This window comes from Urocampus carinirostris, chromosome 16 (genome assembly GCF_059441175.1).
Source record: "Urocampus carinirostris isolate Australia breed hairy pipefish chromosome 16, RoL_Ucar_1.0, whole genome shotgun sequence".
In the NCBI taxonomy this organism is placed as follows: Eukaryota; Metazoa; Chordata; class Actinopteri; order Syngnathiformes; family Syngnathidae; genus Urocampus; species Urocampus carinirostris.
In genome coordinates this window covers 2276115-2295140 of record NC_142364.1, presented here as the reverse complement: position 1 = coordinate 2295140, position 19026 = coordinate 2276115, and the positions used below count along the sequence as shown (strand labels likewise).

Sequence of the window (19026 nt, the reverse complement as noted above, 5' to 3'; positions counted from 1 at the left end):
CAAACCTTCCCATTAGTGGTGGACCAACTAAGATGACTCCAAGAGTGTCATGACAGCTCATCCAGGAGGGTGCAAAAGAACCTCGAAAAACATCCAAAGAACAGCGGGCGTCGCTGGCCTCAGTTCATGAGTCCACTATAAGAAAGACATAGGCCAGAAATGGCATCCATGGGAGAGTTCTCGGGCGAAAACCACTGCCGTCGCAAAAGAACACAAAGGGTCGCCTCACATTTAGCAAAAAGCATCTCGATTATCCTCAAGAAACATTTGGCGCACCGATGAGTCAAAAATGGAACTTTTTAGAAGGTGGCAACCTGCTACATTTGGCGTAAAAATGGCACAGCATTCGCTAAAAAGAACATGCCCACAGGAAAGCATTGAGGTAGCAGTGTGATGGTCTGGGGCTTCTTTGCTGCTTCAGGACCAGGACAACTTGCCATAGTTGATGGAAAAATGAATTCTGATGTTTACATAGTAGGACCTGAAGGAGAACATCTTGTCATCAGTGGGTGCCATCAAACTCTTGGATCATGCAGCAGGACAACCATCCCAAACACACTAGCAAGTCCATCTCTGATGGCTAGAACAAGGTTCTGGAGTGGCCGAGTCAAAGTGCAGATTGAAATACAATTGATATGCTGTGGGATGACTTTCAACGGGCAGTTCATGCTCGAAAATGCTTCAATATGGCAGATTCACAGCATTCATGGTAAAGGTTTGATTTCTGTGATGACTGCCAAAGGTAGCCCAAAGGAGGCAATGTCTTTTTCTCAGCGTGCCAGATACAGTAGGTTTCTATTTTGTTGCCTTACTGAATGGAATCAACATTTCAACGGGGTCCGTGTGTGATATTAGAAATGGTTTGATGATGTCAAATCTTTGCGAGTGATAAAAATGCAAAAAACACAGAATTTAGGAAGGGGGCAAATACTTTTCCACAGCACTACACACAGGCTATATAATGTACTTTTGTCCAACATTGTGGCTTTTCAGGGGAGAAAACTTACCGTTGAAGTGAGCGGGCACAATGACAAAATCGTCAGTGTCGCACGAGGACGAGTTCTTGCTGCTCGCGCCTCCCCCGGATGAATCTTTGAGGAGGAAGCCGGCGGCCTCTTGGGTGGGGGAGGCCAGAACTTTGCCACGCGTGTGTTGCGCGTCACCAAGAGACTGCTGTTAAGGCAGGGAAAAAAAAGCCACAATAATGCTCAAAATATAGCCCGTTTCCAAAAATGGATATCCTTTGAATATTAATAATGACCGTATATTTTGCGCTATAATTGTTAAGGGGTAGTATACACCGGTTTTCTTGGGCACGATGACGCTTCATAGGACAATGCCATACCAAAAATCACGAGGGAGGAATAAATGCAATGGCAGAGAAAGATAAGGGATGGCGTCATTTTTAAGCAGACTTGTTGAGAAACGTGGCAACCTCACACAAAATTCAAGCTCTTTTCAATATGAACATTTTAGGCACCCGTACGAACCCCGAGAAGAGCAAATGGGAGGCGATGTCGAATGGACCTTCTTGGTGCCCCAAAGAGCTTTGCTAATCATTGACACACGCGTTGAAGATATGAAAAAGACAAACCGGTGGAGAGGCCAGGTGCGAGGTGGAGGAACTGCTGCAAGAACTTGCTGAGGCGGAGCTCGGAAAGCAGGTCATGGTGACTGTTGGAGTCGCTGCAAGAAAAACACGCGCAATCGTGGTTCCTTTTCTTTTTTTCGGCTTTTATTTTCGCAACAATCGCAGTGGCGCATCCGTCCTTCAAAAGTGGCGACTTACTTTTTTTGATGGACGAGCTGGTGGCTTCCAAGAAGGGATGAGAGAAAAACTCATCTGTGGAAAGAAAAAAAAACCTTGTTGGATTGATGTGTGTGTTTTCAAAATGGATTCTTCAATCCAAATTAAAATACACACATTTGATAGGTATAGTACTTTTCAGTCTACAGATCACAACCCAAAGTGCTGTGTGAGGATATTCAATATATAACGAGAAAATCAAATCGCCTTTCGTTCTATTCAACAACCAGGAACGCCAAAATTGCTGAAAAAAAAAGAAAGTTTAAATGGGTAAAAAAAAAATGGTGTTTTTGAACCCCCTATATAAGTCTAAATCAGAGTCAATTTTTGGGGCTTTATAATTGATTATCCGATACACCAACACAGTTGGGATGACAAATAGTATATATATATCAAAAACAATGACATAAAAGTTCCGTGCCATAGACAGTTGTAGACTTGATTTGTCCGTTTTTCATTTGCGTTGGCTAGCAGTGACATCGATCCAACTATTAAACTGAATGGAACCATTATCTCTCTTTAAAATCGTATTCACTGCCTTAGATTGCTATTTACAGTGTGTCTAAGTTCTATTGCTACTGTAACCGTGCTAGCTGTGAGCTAACTGTGTGAGTTCATTGACACGATCTTCCTGAATTTTGAAAGTAGAAATATATATTTCTTCTTATTTGATGTCAGTTTTTCCCCTCCATTTTTAATTGGTCATGTTTGTTTGAACTTTAATACTTATCTTATAAAATAGAAATACAATTCTGCCTCGGTCTCAAATGTGACTTAAGTGAGAAGGCTGCTTCCAGCAGACGATCAATAATGTATCATTAATTGCTTTGTTTGAATAAGAGCAAAGACAAAAAAGTGTAACGGAAAGGTGGGGCACAAAGGCAAACAAAGCCTGAGGCTCGGAGTTAAAGCGTCCAAATAAACTGACTTCAAATTTGAGTCCCAGCCAAAAGGAGTCTTGGCGGAGCATGCAAAAGCCGTCGGGTCGATTAAAACTCCAGAAAAATGCAACCTGGAGAGCCTCGCTCTTATTTGCTTTCCACGATTGTGCGTCGTCGCCATTCCTCCCACCGCTTACCGACTCAACGTGCATCGCTTTCAATGACACTCAATCGGTCAAAGTTTTTTCTCCGTTATCTCTTTCGATGCAAATCCCTTTTCTCGAATTGGAAGAGACACTTTTTGCCATTTGGACTCATTTTTAAAGTTCTGTAATTATGTCAAAAGTTTCAAACCTCACATTTCATGACGATACAGTATGTTAATCTCTTTGACCATTGTTTAGGAAAACAACAGTTGAACATTGCTCAGTTTCTTGGAGATACTCGTTTGCGAGAAAAGCGTCTTTTTGTGAAAGGATGCGTTTTAAGCAGAAATTTCACTTCAGTGCTATTTTTACAGATTTGCGATGCCTCCACTATTTAAAGAATGCTCAAAAATCATCATCCCTTCCCAACCAGACGATGGGACTTTGTCATCTTTTTTTTAGAAAGGAATAATCTCTCATGAGGAGTAAACTGCCAATTACTATTTGCCCATGACTTAGGACTCTCACAGAACTGCTTCACCACACCTATTTGCCATATGGGACCGCCTACACACCCATTCGCTGGAAAAAGGATATAAGTTTAGGTCGTTGGGCTTCCTCGATGTGTGGACAAAGCCCCTCTTGCCGTCTAATGGTGATTAATCGTACTGAAATCATTTCCAGAGGCTTGATACTTACTGATGAGCAGCGCCAAAACCTTTATGATTTTTTTCTAATAAAAGGAGTGAAACATGTTTTTGAGTTTTGACTCTCGGAAACAATGCTTCTGAAAACGTATTTATATGTTATGGCATTGAATAAGTTGAGTATGCGTTAACAATGCCCAACCGAGTTAAAAGAGCCCTTATATTTTTTCCCACGGTGCCTATTTGCTTTATCTTACGCTCAGCAAAGCTGTTGGAGATAAATGTTATGCCAATCATCGCAGTTTTTCGTTGGAGTAGAATGAGAATGGTGAAGGAAGATAATTCCCGTTTCTAGTTCAACCCAAACCCCAAAAAGATGAAAAAAGAAGAGTTTATTCCATCCGGCGTGTCTAAGGAATGCCCGTACTTGCACGCGCAACACAATGAGCTCGACAGAGGCCGCATTGATGAGCCGATCCGGAAGATGGCGTCAGCGAGTAGAAAAATTCCTCGGAACTTGTTGCGACTCACCGAAATCCATGCGGTCCTTGTGATTGCGCTGCAGGAGGCCCCGCAAGAGATGCCTCAAATGGCTGGAAGTCTCTCGGGGAATACTGAAAAAAATGACGGCGCTTGAATCATTCCGTGCGGCTGAGCACTTGACGTGAACAAATAGAGTGGCGGTGCGAGCCCTCGTCTTTCCGCAAAACTCTGGAGACGGTTTCAAGTCTCCAAAATAGGAAGAGAGATGCGACGGTGCGGCAGGCGCGGCGACTTACTTGGGGCTAAGGTTCTTGTTTTTCTCGTAAAACATCCTGAGATCTTGGGGACTGCTTGCCTGCAGGTGACACAAAGACAAACCAGCGTCACGTCTCCGTGCCGCGCTTTCCTTTCCTAAACCTTCTCCATACGTTTGTCACAGACTGGACGGCAATATGAGAGGGTGGGAAAACGACAGCCTGTGGGCCAGATAAGGGTCTTCGAGCTTTTTAATGTGGCCCGCTGAATTTTTTTTTTTTTAAAACACTAGGAATAACAATCTGTCATTGTTTTGTCCCCGATGCACCTCTTTTTAATAAAAACATTTTTCTTGAAGAGGCAATATGTACTGCGTCCACAAATGTCATGTCGACATTTTCCTGTATTTGCACGTTTTATTCCTGCAGATATTAACTGAATGTCATTCAAAACTATTCTGCTTCTAGTTTTTTTTTGCTGCATATGAAATGTTGTCTTTAAAGGACAGTTTGTATTATTTAGCACCTCCTAGTGGTAAAACAAAGCCAACTAAGAAGCAAAAACGCATCCGCTTTTATACAAATGTGCATTTTTTTAATATAGTAGGTCCAGAAGTTTCCATTTATTTGAAATGAACCTCAACTAAAGAGAGCTATCTGGCTGCTATGGGCGGCCACCCTCTCTCTCCAGGCTGTTTTTGGGCTAAAGGTTTGCTCAGTAACAGGAGAAGCTTCCTGATCTGACTCAGATATAGCACCTTCATTGTCTGGTCGCCGTTGTTTTTCTGTGTAAAGCGTCATCCCGCTTTTTGGCAATGACGGGCAGCCGGGTGATAATACCGATGCAAATCATAAATCACAGGGCAAAAACAATTTCATAGTTCTGTTATTTTGAGTGTCACGTTATACAATACCCATCATTTGTAGGTTGTCAATATTTTTGCCTATTTACAGTGACAGTCTTGTGCTATTTGTCTCTTTGTTACATGCCCGATCTCGAACTAAACCTTCCATAACTTTGATATCGATGACAATAAAGAAAATTGTGTTCTATTCTATTCGAGATTTTGTACCGACAAAATCAAAATCAATACGTTTGAACCCAAGGCGGGCCGAGACTCAAAAAGTTGGTACCGGACACACGGCATTAATCTTGGAAAAATATTTTGAAATGAGTTCAGTGCCGGGATTCTCCACGGAGCGTGGAGGCTATTTACCAGGTATTGAACTGACATTTCATTACCTTCGTCGTGGCCGTGTCAAACAGCTGCTGGCATTAACATGCATCAGGAGCTCCCTAGCCGAGTCTTTTGGCTAGCTTTTATTTCCTCAGTAGCTTAAAGGGACGCTGCGTGTTTGCCCGCTCCTGTTTACCTGGAAGGGAGCTTTCCCGGTCAAGCACTGGAACACGATGGTCCCGATGCTCCACAAGTCGGCCTTGGCGTCGTAGTTTTGGGACATGATGACCTCGGGTGCCTTTTCACAGAAAAAAAGCGATGAGAGCTTGATTTTTTTTTGACTTTCATAAAGTCACGGAACAAAAAGTGTCAAAAAACATACATAAATAAAGGGAAACCACTATAGGAGCGTCTCTAAATGGTAAACGGTCAGCATTTATGTAGCGCTTTGACCAGTCGCTGAGGACCTCAGACGCCGCTTTACAATGCACTTCACACTTACACACAAGATAGCGGAGTCAGCCATGCGAGGCGCCTACGTGCTTATCAGGGGCTGTTCAGTATTTAACTCCGAGGAGCCGGGAATCGAACCTGCCACCACTTTAGTCCCAAGACTGCTCTACCTCCTGACGCCCCTACACACGATCATTTTAATATACAAGTTTTATCTGCAACAAAAATCTTCTCGCCATGCGAAGGAAGATCCCAGAGTCCACACCTTTCATGATTGCTCACAGCTAGCGCCAGCTGGTTCCAGTTTGCGCATGCAAACTACATCAGGCAAAAAATAGAAATGATTGTTCTGCAAAATGGTTGTGTACATATTCATCTAAAGTTACGGTAACTTAAATTTGAGGTGTACATTAAGTGCCTACGTATCATCAACATTGATCTCATGCCCGTCAACCCCAACCAACTTCTTCAGGTATTAACGCTTGCATTCCCTTTATGAAGTGATCATCAACTATACAAAGATACAGACTCACATCAAGACAGACTATGTAAAATACCGCAACAATATTAGCAATGTACGGTGACGTTGTTGTCTGCAACCAGTGACCGAGACGATCCGGATTAGAGCCGAGATCACTTCTAAAAATTCTTATTAAGTGCAAACAATTTGAAGTGATCAAAAATACAGGGAAAACGTTGTCAAGTATGGAACAGTCCTTCCAACCACAAGACCTTCGTCCCCACCGCGCACATTTCTCCATGGTAAGTGCCCATAACTCCCATTTGATTTTGTTACTTATTTTTGCATTTTCTATGTTAGATTACTATTTGAATGTGTTTAATCGACCAGGAAGATGTGTTTTATTGCTATTGCGGGCTCACTTGGATCCTTTTGTGTGGACGAGAACGGACCAATTAGTCGTTAATGACTTCATGTGGGGAAAAAGTGTTCATTTGACGAGCAATTCGAGCTAGGAAGACGAGACTGGAACGAATGAAGTTCGTATGAAGAGGTAGCGCTTTATTTTGATTTGCACGCAGCAGAAACTTTGAAATGTGCTTTCATTACCATGTACATGGGTGAACCGCAGAGTGTCGCCGCCATCATGTTGTTCTGAAGGTATCGGGCAAAACCGAAGTCCGCTGCGGAAAGAGGTTAGGTGATGAGAATCAGATCTGACGAGCGGCTTCAGGAAGTATCAGGTTTATCATTCAAATCATATACGTCGCTAATACGTTGAGTACTATTGGACCAGTGCAGGGGAGATTTCATGGGATGCCAGTGACTTGTTTTGATGATTGCATCATGGTTGCAATAATCGGCAGACTATCGGCCCATCACGTTGCTGTTCTTTGATACACACACCCTTAAAGGGTTGATCGTTTTTCGTAACCTTGAAAATCTAATAAAAATAAAAGGGCTCAGAGGAGAGCTTAAGGGGGAAAGGAATTTTCTTATCTAAGACCCTTCCCCTGCTCCTCCTTGCAAGTTCAAAACCCATTGATGTCTTCTCACCTTATTTTGAGTGCCTACTAATGTTGAAATTCAATAGCCACCTTTTAATGCTTATTCCAAAATGGCGATCTTCTACATTGGTCATGTCATCATTTCCATAAAGCAAGCGTCTCAAACTCAATGAACTTGTGGTTCGCCAGAGTTAATGTTCAGTAAAGTTGGTCCACAAGATGATGACATTTCACTATCCTCAAATATATTTTCCCCCCAAGCACAGAATAAGATCTAAAGACAAAAAAAGAACTATATTTAGAATAAACAAGAAAATAAACAAATCTATAAGAAGTAAATAATAGGGATAATAAAATTTGAAAAATCAAATACAGTACGAGAACAACCCCTCTCCCCGGGTGCTTTTTTGGGATGTATTTTTCATATTGCCTTCATGTGACTTCTATTTGAAGTAAAACAACATCGTATGGGTTTCCTCAATGTTCTCTGGTGGATTAACTGGACTCAACAAATCCAGATAGGGCGGGTGCCTTGCTATGGTGGACATATTTATAACTGCGGGTCATTGTTGGACTCATTTTTCTCCCGTGCTTCTCTCGCCGGTCACAAAAAACGCCGCAACAGACACACAAGTTTGACAAAGGAGATGGAGTTCATCCCCAAACGAGTAAATAAAAGGCACTAAATACCGATTTTGATGCAGGTGTTGTTGGAGTAGGATTTGCGTCCCGGTGGGTAGGTGAGCAGAATGTTCTGAGGTTTGAGGTCCCTGTGGATAATGCCTTTGGCCTGCAAGACTCTCATGGCGCCCGCGATCTGCTGCAGGAAAACCCGAATGGTGTCCTCGCTCAGTGTGCCTTTCGCTGCCGACAGATAAAAAGCTGTGAGCGTCCGCTTTTCGGCGCGGCGCCGCTTCGCTTACGCTCGGGAAGGTTTCGCTTACAGTGCAGGTAGTCGGCCAGGTCGCCGCCGTTGCAGTACTGCCAAGGGGAACAAAGAGGACAAATGGGTGTCATTGGAACGGAATGGCCTAATTATTGCTTTTTGCGACAAAGAACCCTTTCCCTCAACTGCGAGCGTCTGAGATGCGTATCCATGGTGATTCAAAGCGTTTCTGGGCTACAAAAGAGCATCGGCAGATCGGGACATTGATTCCCTGCGTGGCGCGGCAAGAAAAACACAATTCGAGACGCGTCTCCTCGCTCCTATTCGCGGCGCTGATATGAATAAAGGCAGGAAATTGAGCCCTCTGAATCACCTCTTTAAGACGCTCTAAAAATGCTGAAACGTTTGGATCAGAAGCGCTTCATCACTGCAACGAAGCCATTTTGTTTAGGACTCGAAGGAAAACATGAGACAAAAAATGTATTGTAATTTTTTTTTTAATCGCAATATTCAACTGAAAGACACACGATGGAATCCGGAAAGATACAACATTTTGGAAGCTCATTTTCATATTTTCCAAAGCGAGCAAGGACAAATGTCAACCAACGACGAGAGTGAAAATTGGGTTTATTCTTGACAAGTGACTATAAAAGACTAAACATGATAGAAATACATGGAGCGGCTGAGAAGAGCCGATAGCTTGCGTTGGTCAGAGCTGGTGAAAGTGGCTCAAATAAGCGGACAGTGGAGGAATCTTCTGAAAAGCGAAGTAAAATATGTAATTTGTCGAGACTTGGGACACGAAATGACAGAGCTGTGCGACATTTGTCGGCATGATCAGCTGTAGCAGGTGCAGCTAGCAATAACAATAGCAGCAAGTCATAGCCAGAAGACACGTGGTTAGCATGACTGGCTAGAGAAGGAAATAGTAGATATAAAAGATGAAGATGCCTAAAAACACGGTATTCAGAGACCGACATATATGCAGGCCTTATCTATGGAAGATGAGCGCAAAAACCACCACAGGGAGAAGCCATCCACAAATGAAATCCTCATTTTGGACTAACATAGATGGCTGCTAAGCAGGTCAGCTTTTTCAAAGGGCGTTGCCATTTGTGCAGAATGACTAAAAATGATGAAAACTAAAATAACGTTAATGAGCTACTACACACGTTTTTTTGTTTAACAGTGTTTGATTTGTTTGACACGAATGGAGTAATATTACACCACTAGGGGGTCACGATACAATACAAACTGGGGCTTAAAGTGCGTGATTAACACCATTTGTATAATTGCAACATTCAGCTGCTCCTGTGCCAAGATAAATTCCCAGACACGATCAATTGGATTGTACAGAGGCGTGCGGGGTAGGCGTTACCCCCGCTTCCTCCGGGGCCCCAGGAAGGGCCTCATTTTAGCTCTAACGCCGACACGGCACGGGCAAGAGCAAACGAAGACAAAAAGCCAGAGCGGGCTTACCTCCATCACGAGGTACACTGAGCTTGCAGTTTCCTAGAGGAGGAAAAAGGAAACGTGTCAAAAACAGACAGAGATGGGAACAGGTGGTTCGTGTGAGGGTATGACAGATAAACAGCAAAACGATGATTGAAATGACAACAGTTTGGGCGAGAGCGATATAACCAAATGAAACACAACTTTGTGTGAAAACACGCGAGGCCCGAGTTAAAAACAAACTCTTATCATACGGCAACAGATGACAAATGTCTTGCTTCGGAGGTGTGTTTTTTTCTCCCCCCCCGTTTTTGGAGGCTTATAGAACGATGCTGTACAAACTAATGGCAGCTGCGGTTTATTACACGGGAAGAAGAAATGCAATTGCAAAGGGAAGCAACCAGAATTCATAAGAAAAATGGCAATAATTTCAAGCGTTTACAAGCACTTCCTCTGAAATCCAAACACTTTTCGGCCGTCGCTCAGGAGGTAAAGCGCTCGTCTCGGTTCGATTCCCGGCACCTCCGTGTTATATCGTATGAATCATATGATAATCATTATCATATGTCGAAGTGGGATAAGCAGGTAGTTGCCTTGCGTGGCTGACACTGCTATCGGTATGCGAGTGTGTGCGAATGGGTAGAGGTGAAGCACGTCGTAAAACGCTTTGGGAGGTCTTCGGTGACTTGAAGAGCGCTCTATAAATGCAGACCATTTACATTGACCTTTAAAACATAGCATTAAAATTCAAGGATTTCAAGCACCCGTACAAACCTTGATTCTATTCAACGCTGGGGTCCTTTGAGCCTCTGCGCATCCTTGTAAAGACACGCCATTAAAATTTGACCCAATTTTGTGACTGCTGTTCTTCTGCAGGGCCGGGAAAAAACACCCTGCAGCACGTCGGAGGACAGCCCGATTCATGTGAATTTCTTTCAAGTGAGGCTTGACGTTAACCTAGTTTTAGGATTATCGAACACTTAAGTAAACCAAAACTTACACAACTGCACCACGGCCAACAACAACAACAATAACAATAATAATTACGTGTCTTATTTTCCTGACTAAAAGTCTCTCCGGAGTATAAGTCGCACCGGCCCAAAAATGCATAACTTAGAAGGAAAAGACGTGTATAAGCCGTATTCAGCGCTCCCTAATGGTGGAAAAGAACAATATTGATTTAAAAAAGAATATGTACACAAAATATGAAATAAATGTGCATTCTTTACAATACTTGAGAAATCTGGATTCGTTTTAGGTAACATAAGCCAATGGTCAGCCATCTTGCTCCTGAGGGTAACTACAAACCTCAAAAAAGACCGGACAAAAAATGGGAGGTCAAATTGTGCATAGTTGGTTGTTTATTCCTTCTTTTTTCTTTAGATTTTAATTTGTGTAGCAAGGGCTATCCTTGCAGAAAACCTGATTTGGCCCAGTTTCAACTGGACCCTCGCTCCAGAGCAGTGCTAGGGCGTCAAAACCATTTCAAAGCAGTGGGGTATTTCTAACGCTGTGTTGTTCACATTGTTGCTTTGTTTTCATTTTATATATATTTTTTTTATCTAGCGTGCTTCATCATATTTAAGCTTATCCTGTTCTTTAGTAAGTAAAAATGATTTTTATAAAAGCTATCATTTTTCGGGATGATTGAGCAGCCCCCCAAAACAAGCTGGTTACGCCTATGGGTAAAAGCTCGTTGTAGTCTAAAAGATAACCATCATTCAACTATGTTTACCCTTCAATTACCTATAGAGAAACATGTTAATTGACCAATAAACCAGGCAACCCAAAAAACGAGAGGACGGAAAAAGGCAGCAAGCGAAAACAGCAGCACGTTTGCCTGATTCTATAGCGCCGTTCTAGTTGGCCAAACACTCCATCCATCAAATTAACTCGAAATCCTTGTAAAAAAAAATAAAAAAATACACAGGGTCTTATGAGACACAATCGCTCTAAGTCTCAACGTGATTTAAATGTAAATGGTCTGCATTTCTATAGCGCTTTTCAAGTCACTGAAGAGCTCCCAAAATTTATAATGTGCTTCACACACACACACACACACACACACATACCGATAGCAGCATCTGCCATGCAAGGCAACTACCTGCTTATTGGGGGCATTAGGATTCAGTGTCTTGCCCAAGGACACTTCAACCAGGTACTATTTATCATTTCTTTTTTTCTTATTGCCTTAAAATGCAAGTCTGTGACTGCCATTCATCAACTGCAGAACATGGAGGACACTCATCTCATCATTTTACTTAAAATAAGTCATGGACGTGACCTAATATAGTCTTATTTTTTTATGTTTAATTACTATTGCAATTCGTTTTAGTGATGAGGAAGATGTGTTTTATAGCTATTTAGGGTTCATTTAGAACTGTTATTTTAAGGAAAACATCTTTTTGCAGCATTCTCCCATAAATAAAAAATAAAATTTGGCTTTAATACTGGATATTTAGGGGTAAGGGTTTTTCAAATAAATGAATATATATGTATTCATCCATAGAGAAAAGGCTGTTTTTTTAAGAGTTATTTTGTAGAAAAACGATTTCATTCGAAAAACAATTACCGTTTTTGTTTTCGAACAAAATCTCCCCGTTTTTGGGGTTGTTTCGACAATCGCACGAAATCAATTTTCTTCTGCAAAACATTGAAGAAGAAGTCGGGTCAAATTGAACCCGCTTGCGGATCGATCTATCCTGGGCCCAAAACGGGGTTGTTTGCCCGTTCTCATTTTGCACTCGAGGCCACCCTCCGCCTGATCCCAAAACAAAATGGGTCACTTGAGGCGCCTCGTGTACAATGAGTCATCTTCTGGGATGGTTGAAAAATCAATGCGGAAGTGGTCATGACCTCCTCCGTTCCTTATTTGCAAGCTGGGGGCTGATTTTAAAAAAGGAGGTCAAGGACAACAAATACAAGATATTACTTTCTGCCGCATGATAACGGGCCAGAGCGGTAAAAAAATAAAAAGAGCAACGATCTTAGAGGCTACTTTTGAATTGTTTTTGGAGGTAGAGCGGTCATCTTGGGACCTAAGAGGTCGCAGGTTCGACTCCCGTCTCCTCAGAGTTATACGTGGGAGTGTCCTTGAGCAAGACACAGAAACCCTAATGCCCCCGATAAGCAGGTGGGCGCCTTACATGGCTGACGCCGCTATCGGTGTGTGTGTGTGTGTGTGTGTGTGTGTATTAGTAAATCAGGCATGTCCAAAGTCTGGCCCGGGGGCGGTTACGGACCGCTTCGAGGGCGAAAAAAATCAGGTCGCACGAGACCAAAAAGGGTCACGTGGCCCCGGCATCGCCAAGGGCCGAGTTTGGGCGCCGCGCACAGAGAAGAAATCGGGGCCGACAACAGCGACATCGCGGCGTGCGTCAACAGCTTGGCAGCAAATGATTACATACCTGAAAGTCCAGTAATGCCACAATGTTTTCGTGCTTGAGTTCCTGCAGAAGAGAGTCTTTTAGTTGATGTTGAAAATGCCTGCTGAATTTGGTGACTAGAACATAAAATGAGTCAATCCAACACGCCAATATAAAACATTTCGTGAAAGACTAAAAAGGACAGACAAATGGAGTCATAATCCTTTTAACAATGTTGGATCTCACCTTAAGTATTTTGATCTCTTTCCCTAGGAGCGTCTGGGATTTGGCCAGGTTCTTCTTGTTGATGCATTTTACTGCCACCTCCCAGTCATGTTTCTGTCATCAGAAACAAAAACAGGTGCGTTCATTTTTTAACAGGGGACAAATACGTCCAAATATAGTTGTGAAATCTTCAAGCGTGTGAGCAAATCAACTTTCTACATTGTTATTAAATCCAATTTCCGTATTTTCCGCACGATGCGCTGCACCGGATTATAAAGCGCAGCCCGCAAAGAGAAGTCTTGTCGTATATTTTTCATACATGTGGCACACTGGACGAGGTGCATGAAATGAAAACGGTTATTCATGCATAACTTTTGTGCATTTTATACACTAAAGGAAATATACCATCTCGTGCAACGACCGATCAAACGCAGGCCGCGGCAGAGAAATGCCAAACCCTCACTACAGAACCCTTGTGATAAAGGCGACCCAGGAAAAGGCATTTGATTTGATCTCCTGATCACACTACTTTTACGCATGGTGCCAGAAACCAATACTATAGAATGCAGGAAACAGAAACTCATCCTGAAAGATAAACACATAAAAAAAGCAAAGCAAGGGAAACAAGTGTTTGGTGCAAGACATCTGACAATGAATCGGACCTTGCATTTATTTATAACTTTCAAGATGACTTTTCTGTTTTTCTCCATTCTCTGACATTTGTTTTAGCACCGCGAGTAAGAATGGGGTGATGAGATCAAATCGAATGCCCTTTCATTTGTATCGCCGGAGGTCTAGTCATTAGGTGACGGCGCTCTCGCCGCTGCCTCCGGGGTTCAATTCCCGTTGCATACAATGCTTCGCTATTAGAGGCACGAGGTTTTCAATTGATAAACCTGGTGTAGTAACCTACACCTATAATTTATGTATGCAATTCCAATGCTATTCACCGTGTTTTGCGGTATATAAGGCTAGAAGCTACTAAAAAGCCCAGTAAAAATTGCAAGAGAAAAGCGGAACATGTCAAATGTTTGGAAAGAACTCAGCAACACAACCGGCTAGAGAAGGAAATAGAGGGAAACAACACTAGATGTCTGAATCACAGACCTGAGCAAAGTTCACTTGCACGATCAGCTGTGGAAGGCGAGCGACACTGAAGGTCGAAGCAGGAGCAGTTAAGAATAAATCAGCAGCTGGCGGTGAGCCATAGCCTTTAGCAATGTGACTAACAAGAGTGGCTAGAGAAGGACACAGTGGAAAAAAGTGGAAGATAGCTGAATGACAGGACTCAGTGACCATCACATGCTGGGCTCAAAGTGGCTAAAAGCACCAAAGTCACAAGCGACATTCGCAAAATGGTCATTTAAGCTTCTGTAGTAGAAAGATGGTGGCCAAACATGTCAGCCTCTTCAAAGGGCCCCGAAAGTTGAGTAACAACTTACGAGACAACACGTGTGAAATGAATGGCTCGCGGGCGAAATGTGACCCAGTTCGTCATTTTATGCAACCTGCGCGACAATGTCGAGAAAAGCGCAAGATAAACATGAATGTCAAACGATCAGCTGCAGTTAAAGATATTTCCACTTGCAAAGCACCCACTGTAGCTGTAAATGCTGAGAACCATTAATCAACCAGAAAACAATGACGAAACCCACCCCAGTTCTATTTTATTTAAAATAAAAATCCGGACACGCCGTTTAAAGCCCCAGTGTGTAATATATGACTACTAAGTGGCACTGTTGTCTAATGCGGGCAAAAATCAGTGCCACAGAGCCCGGTGTAGCAGCAAGGTCCCAGACAAAGGTGGCACTTATAGATTACACTATGTAATAGACAACTTTATCGACCTGTGATCATTTTATTTGATAAAAATCAACATTGGTCTGATAGTTCATGTATTTTTGCCTCGTATTCAAATCAAAGTTGTTGGTTTCTTTTGTTTCACTAAATTGAAGTTTTTTGTAACACTAAGAGACATTAAATATCACACACTGTGCCTTAAATACCATATGAAAAATCCCAAGAGCCCGGGTATCTTTGTACTACTTTAAAGAAGCTTCAGCTCCTTTCTATGATAAATATGAAACCTGACAGCAAAGTTCCCAAATTCGGGTAAAAAAAAATCGAATTAAAAAGGAAAAGTGAGAAAGACTGTTCGATGATTTACTCAATCTTTGCAATTAGTGTTTGCAACGTTTTTTTTCCCACTTTTTAGGCGTCAAGTTGCCCCGTGGGAAATAAACTGAATTCAATTGTTTTTGTGCTGTTTTGAACAAATTTACAATAGATTAAATCTCAGAAGAGGAAAAAAATATTCAAGAAAAAAGCTCTCATTTATCATTTTTGGTCAAGTCAAGTCGAGTCATGCTTATTTGTTTGGCCCTTAATCACGAGTATGAAAGGGTTGCACAGACCACAGATTATTGCAAACCACAGACTATCATGACACCATCCCCTGATCTAAAACTGACATGAGGGCAAATAACTCCTGATTGAATTGCGAGGCTTGGAAAAGACCTCGAGCCCACTAGCCAAGGCACAATTTTCATGCCAATTATTGACCAGTATGCCTCCCATGAGAATGTTTTTCCTACCATGTGGAGCCTGAGGAAAAATGAGGCCCCTACAACACCTTCAAGTCTGTAAAAAAGATGGTGTTTTGGATATAGTTTTATTGAAGTGAATGACACATTTGTAAACATTTAGGGTTTGCTATATAACACGCACACACCAGGGTTTTTATCAAGGCGCATCTTGTGCAATGTCAACATGACCCGCCAAGTAAATGATCATAATTATGTTGTTATCAACATGAATTTGTTCCAAACAATGTGCAAAGCGGCATGATGTGGTGCTCCACCCCCTCACGGAGGGGATCGGGGAGAGGGATTCCACGTGAAAGTTGGCCCCCAGAACACATTACGTAATAGGCTGCTCGTGGGTGCAAAAGAGTGTTTTTGCACTGAAACCTTTGCAACACTTCCTGTGTCGGGGGGAAAACACGTGCATGCGCCACTGTGTTGTGTTTAAAGCAAACCCAACCATGCTGTGATGGATTCCTCCATCACAAAAAGAATTATGCACGCCAGGTTGTAGTCGATGGCATAAAACATTTGCTTTCTTTCATATTGAAATGGGTGCAAAGCCATTAAAGGTCCTGTTAACAAAGGCCGGCGCCTGGTCTTTTGTGCCAGAACATGTTACAACTTGTTTCTAACCGTTGGCTGCATTATGCTTGTCAATCGAGTTAAAACGTTTATTTTCTTGTTTCCTTTAGTTGCTATTTTTTTCTTTTAATGAATGAAATCATAACAAATGAAGGATTTCAAATGAGAAGTTTGTCCTCTTCCCCCATTTTACTACTTTTTTCTTGAAATATGAGGGTGCTCACCCATTAATCCCACTTCACGTGTTTTTCTTCCTTTTTTACAGTTTCCTATATTTTTTCATCCCCTCCTATTTTGTATTCCCATCGATATAGATAGATATATGTCTAGATAGATGTCTAGATGGATAGAGATAGATAGATTTCTAGATGGATAGACAGGCACACAGACAGACAGTAATAGTAGTAATAGTAATACTTTATTCATTCATGTAGAATAATGAAAAAAACAAAAATGAGGTAACAAGACAAAAAACGGGGAAAGGAAAATGGCAATGAGAAAAAAATTGGAGAAAAAAAACAAAAACGTGGGAATGAAACAGGAAAAAAACAAACATCTGATATGAGATGATTATACGTGAGCAGCCCTATCAATTTAAAAGCACCGTCACATGAATAAAATAATTATAAAAATGAGGTTGGTCACGCATTCATCTCATTTGTAGATGTTTTAGACATGTTATAAACAAATAGCAAAATGATAATAACAGCTCCGTAACATTATTACATCATGAGTAAATAATGAGGTAGGTCACACATTAGAGTGATTTTAGATATATATTGTCATATCGATTTGTTTTTAGTGTTGAGTAGAATCCTGTGGGGTTAAGCTAGGCCTCTTAAGGTAGCACTCGAAAAACAAACAAGCCATAGCTAGCACGCTTTTTCCCCTAGACATAAACACAAATGACGTAAAGCCTTATTTTATAAACAATCGTTGAGTCATAAATAATGTAGAACTTAAGAAAATAGCCGACTCACCTCTCGGTTTCTCCCCTTAAAGACGACGGCGAAAGCGCCGTGTCCTATGAGGTCCTTCCGGCTGAACTCGAATCTGCCCACCGTCTCCATCGTCGGCTATTCGGGGGCCGTTATTGGGACGGAACCTGGGAAGCGGCTTCTCCTTATGGAGGGCAGCGGCGAGTCGCCCCCTCGTTCACTCGCCACGAGCTGCCGTCCGGACAAGCAACGGCGGCCCTCTGCTCTCATGGTTCGCGACGGGCGGACTTCACAGCCTCAGGGCCGAGCGAAGGCTGCCATGGTCGGGGAGCGAAACCCCACAAAAAGTCAATAAGGAGACTGTCCTCCCAGCTGCTGACGTCCCACCTTAAAAGCAGCGTTTTGTTTATATACACAAGCTCTTCGCCGTTGTCGTCTCTCCGACACCACCGAGCGGGAACACGGAAAATACTCGCTTGAATTGAAACGAGAAGGTCGAGAAAAGTATTTTAGGGCGAAATGGACGCCATAACGTCTTGTTTCGATGACCGTCGATGGGCCTAAACAATACAGACTGTATGGAGGAGGGGGGGCTGTGGTGCGCATGCGCACAGGGCGGAGCAGATGGAGCTCTGACGTCACGCCAGTTCTAATGCTGCATTCTAGAAAATGGGCAAATCGGATTATCCTACTCGGATTGTAACAGCGACGACCTCGACGCGTTTCAAGATAAATGGAAAGTTGGGGTTTTCAACCTTCGACCAGGAAAATATCATAGGGATGACGCACGGAGTGGGAGGTCCTCGTTGCAAAATCAGGGTACTGTACCTATCTTTTGTCCTGGTCGGAGGTTGGAAGTCCCGACTTCCAGATTTTTAGAATGCAGCATCACCAGTCAACTGGAAAAACATTTTTTAAATAAAAAAACAGAAAAAAAATAGTTCCTTTTTATTTTTTTTATTATAAAATTGTGTGTTTTTTCCTTTTTGAACACACCTCAAACAAAAGACAACAAAGGTAACAACATTGTAGTGTTGGGGTAACATCCATCCATCCATTATCTGCACTGCTTATCCTCAGTAGGGTCGCGGGGATGCTGGAGCCCATCCCAGCTATCTTCGGGCAGTGGGCAGGGGACACCCTCAACCGTCGCAGGGCACACAGAGAGAGACAACTCACTCGCTCATTCGCACCTAGAGACAATTTGGACCAGCCAATTAACCTGACAGGCCTGTTTTTGGAATGTGGGAGGAAACCAGAGTGCAACATGCAAACTCCACACAGGAGGTTCAATCTCATGACCTCAGAACTGTGCCGCACACACGCTAACCACAACGCCGCCGTGCTGCGTGTTGGGGTAACAGTCGTTTTTAAAGTCGTTTTTATTCTCCGGAAGTTTTATATTTTGCCATAAAAAAAATCCCTTCTTACTTTCTTTGTTCAATTTTGTATGGTCAAAGGGACAGTGTGTAATATTTAGTGCCTCCTGTCCTGGTGGTAAAAAAATACTATTTTCAATTTGATACAGAATACTGATTTCAATAGGTCAACTAAATGCTAAAATCAGCTTCAGCAATGCAAACATAGCATAGCAAGAGGAGTTAGAAATGTTATGTTAACATTTCTTTTTTTATCATTTTAGTCAAAACTTTGGGCGTATAAATTGTTTTTGTGCAT

General features: G+C 42.4%; 1 protein-coding gene across 1 annotated transcript in view; it reads right to left on the bottom strand.

The window, feature by feature from the left end:
- Window positions 1-17947, bottom strand: part of ulk1b (unc-51 like autophagy activating kinase 1) — a 39378-nt gene extending 21431 nt beyond the window's left edge. The window contains exons 1-13 of the mRNA XM_088355568.1: window positions 17392-17947; window positions 13266-13358; window positions 13062-13103; window positions 9682-9714; window positions 8261-8297; window positions 8007-8180; window positions 6919-6992; window positions 5593-5694; window positions 4261-4319; window positions 4013-4095; window positions 1790-1843; window positions 1595-1686; window positions 1008-1173 (exon numbers count right to left, since the gene is read on the bottom strand). Of these exons, the coding sequence (XP_088211694.1) occupies window positions 1008-1173; window positions 1595-1686; window positions 1790-1843; window positions 4013-4095; window positions 4261-4319; window positions 5593-5694; window positions 6919-6992; window positions 8007-8180; window positions 8261-8297; window positions 9682-9714; window positions 13062-13103; window positions 13266-13358; window positions 17392-17481 (1099 nt within the window). The 5' untranslated portion in view covers window positions 17482-17947. The remainder of the gene's footprint in view (window positions 1-1007; window positions 1174-1594; window positions 1687-1789; window positions 1844-4012; window positions 4096-4260; window positions 4320-5592; window positions 5695-6918; window positions 6993-8006; window positions 8181-8260; window positions 8298-9681; window positions 9715-13061; window positions 13104-13265; window positions 13359-17391) is intronic.
- Window positions 17948-19026: the final 1079 nt, after the last annotated feature.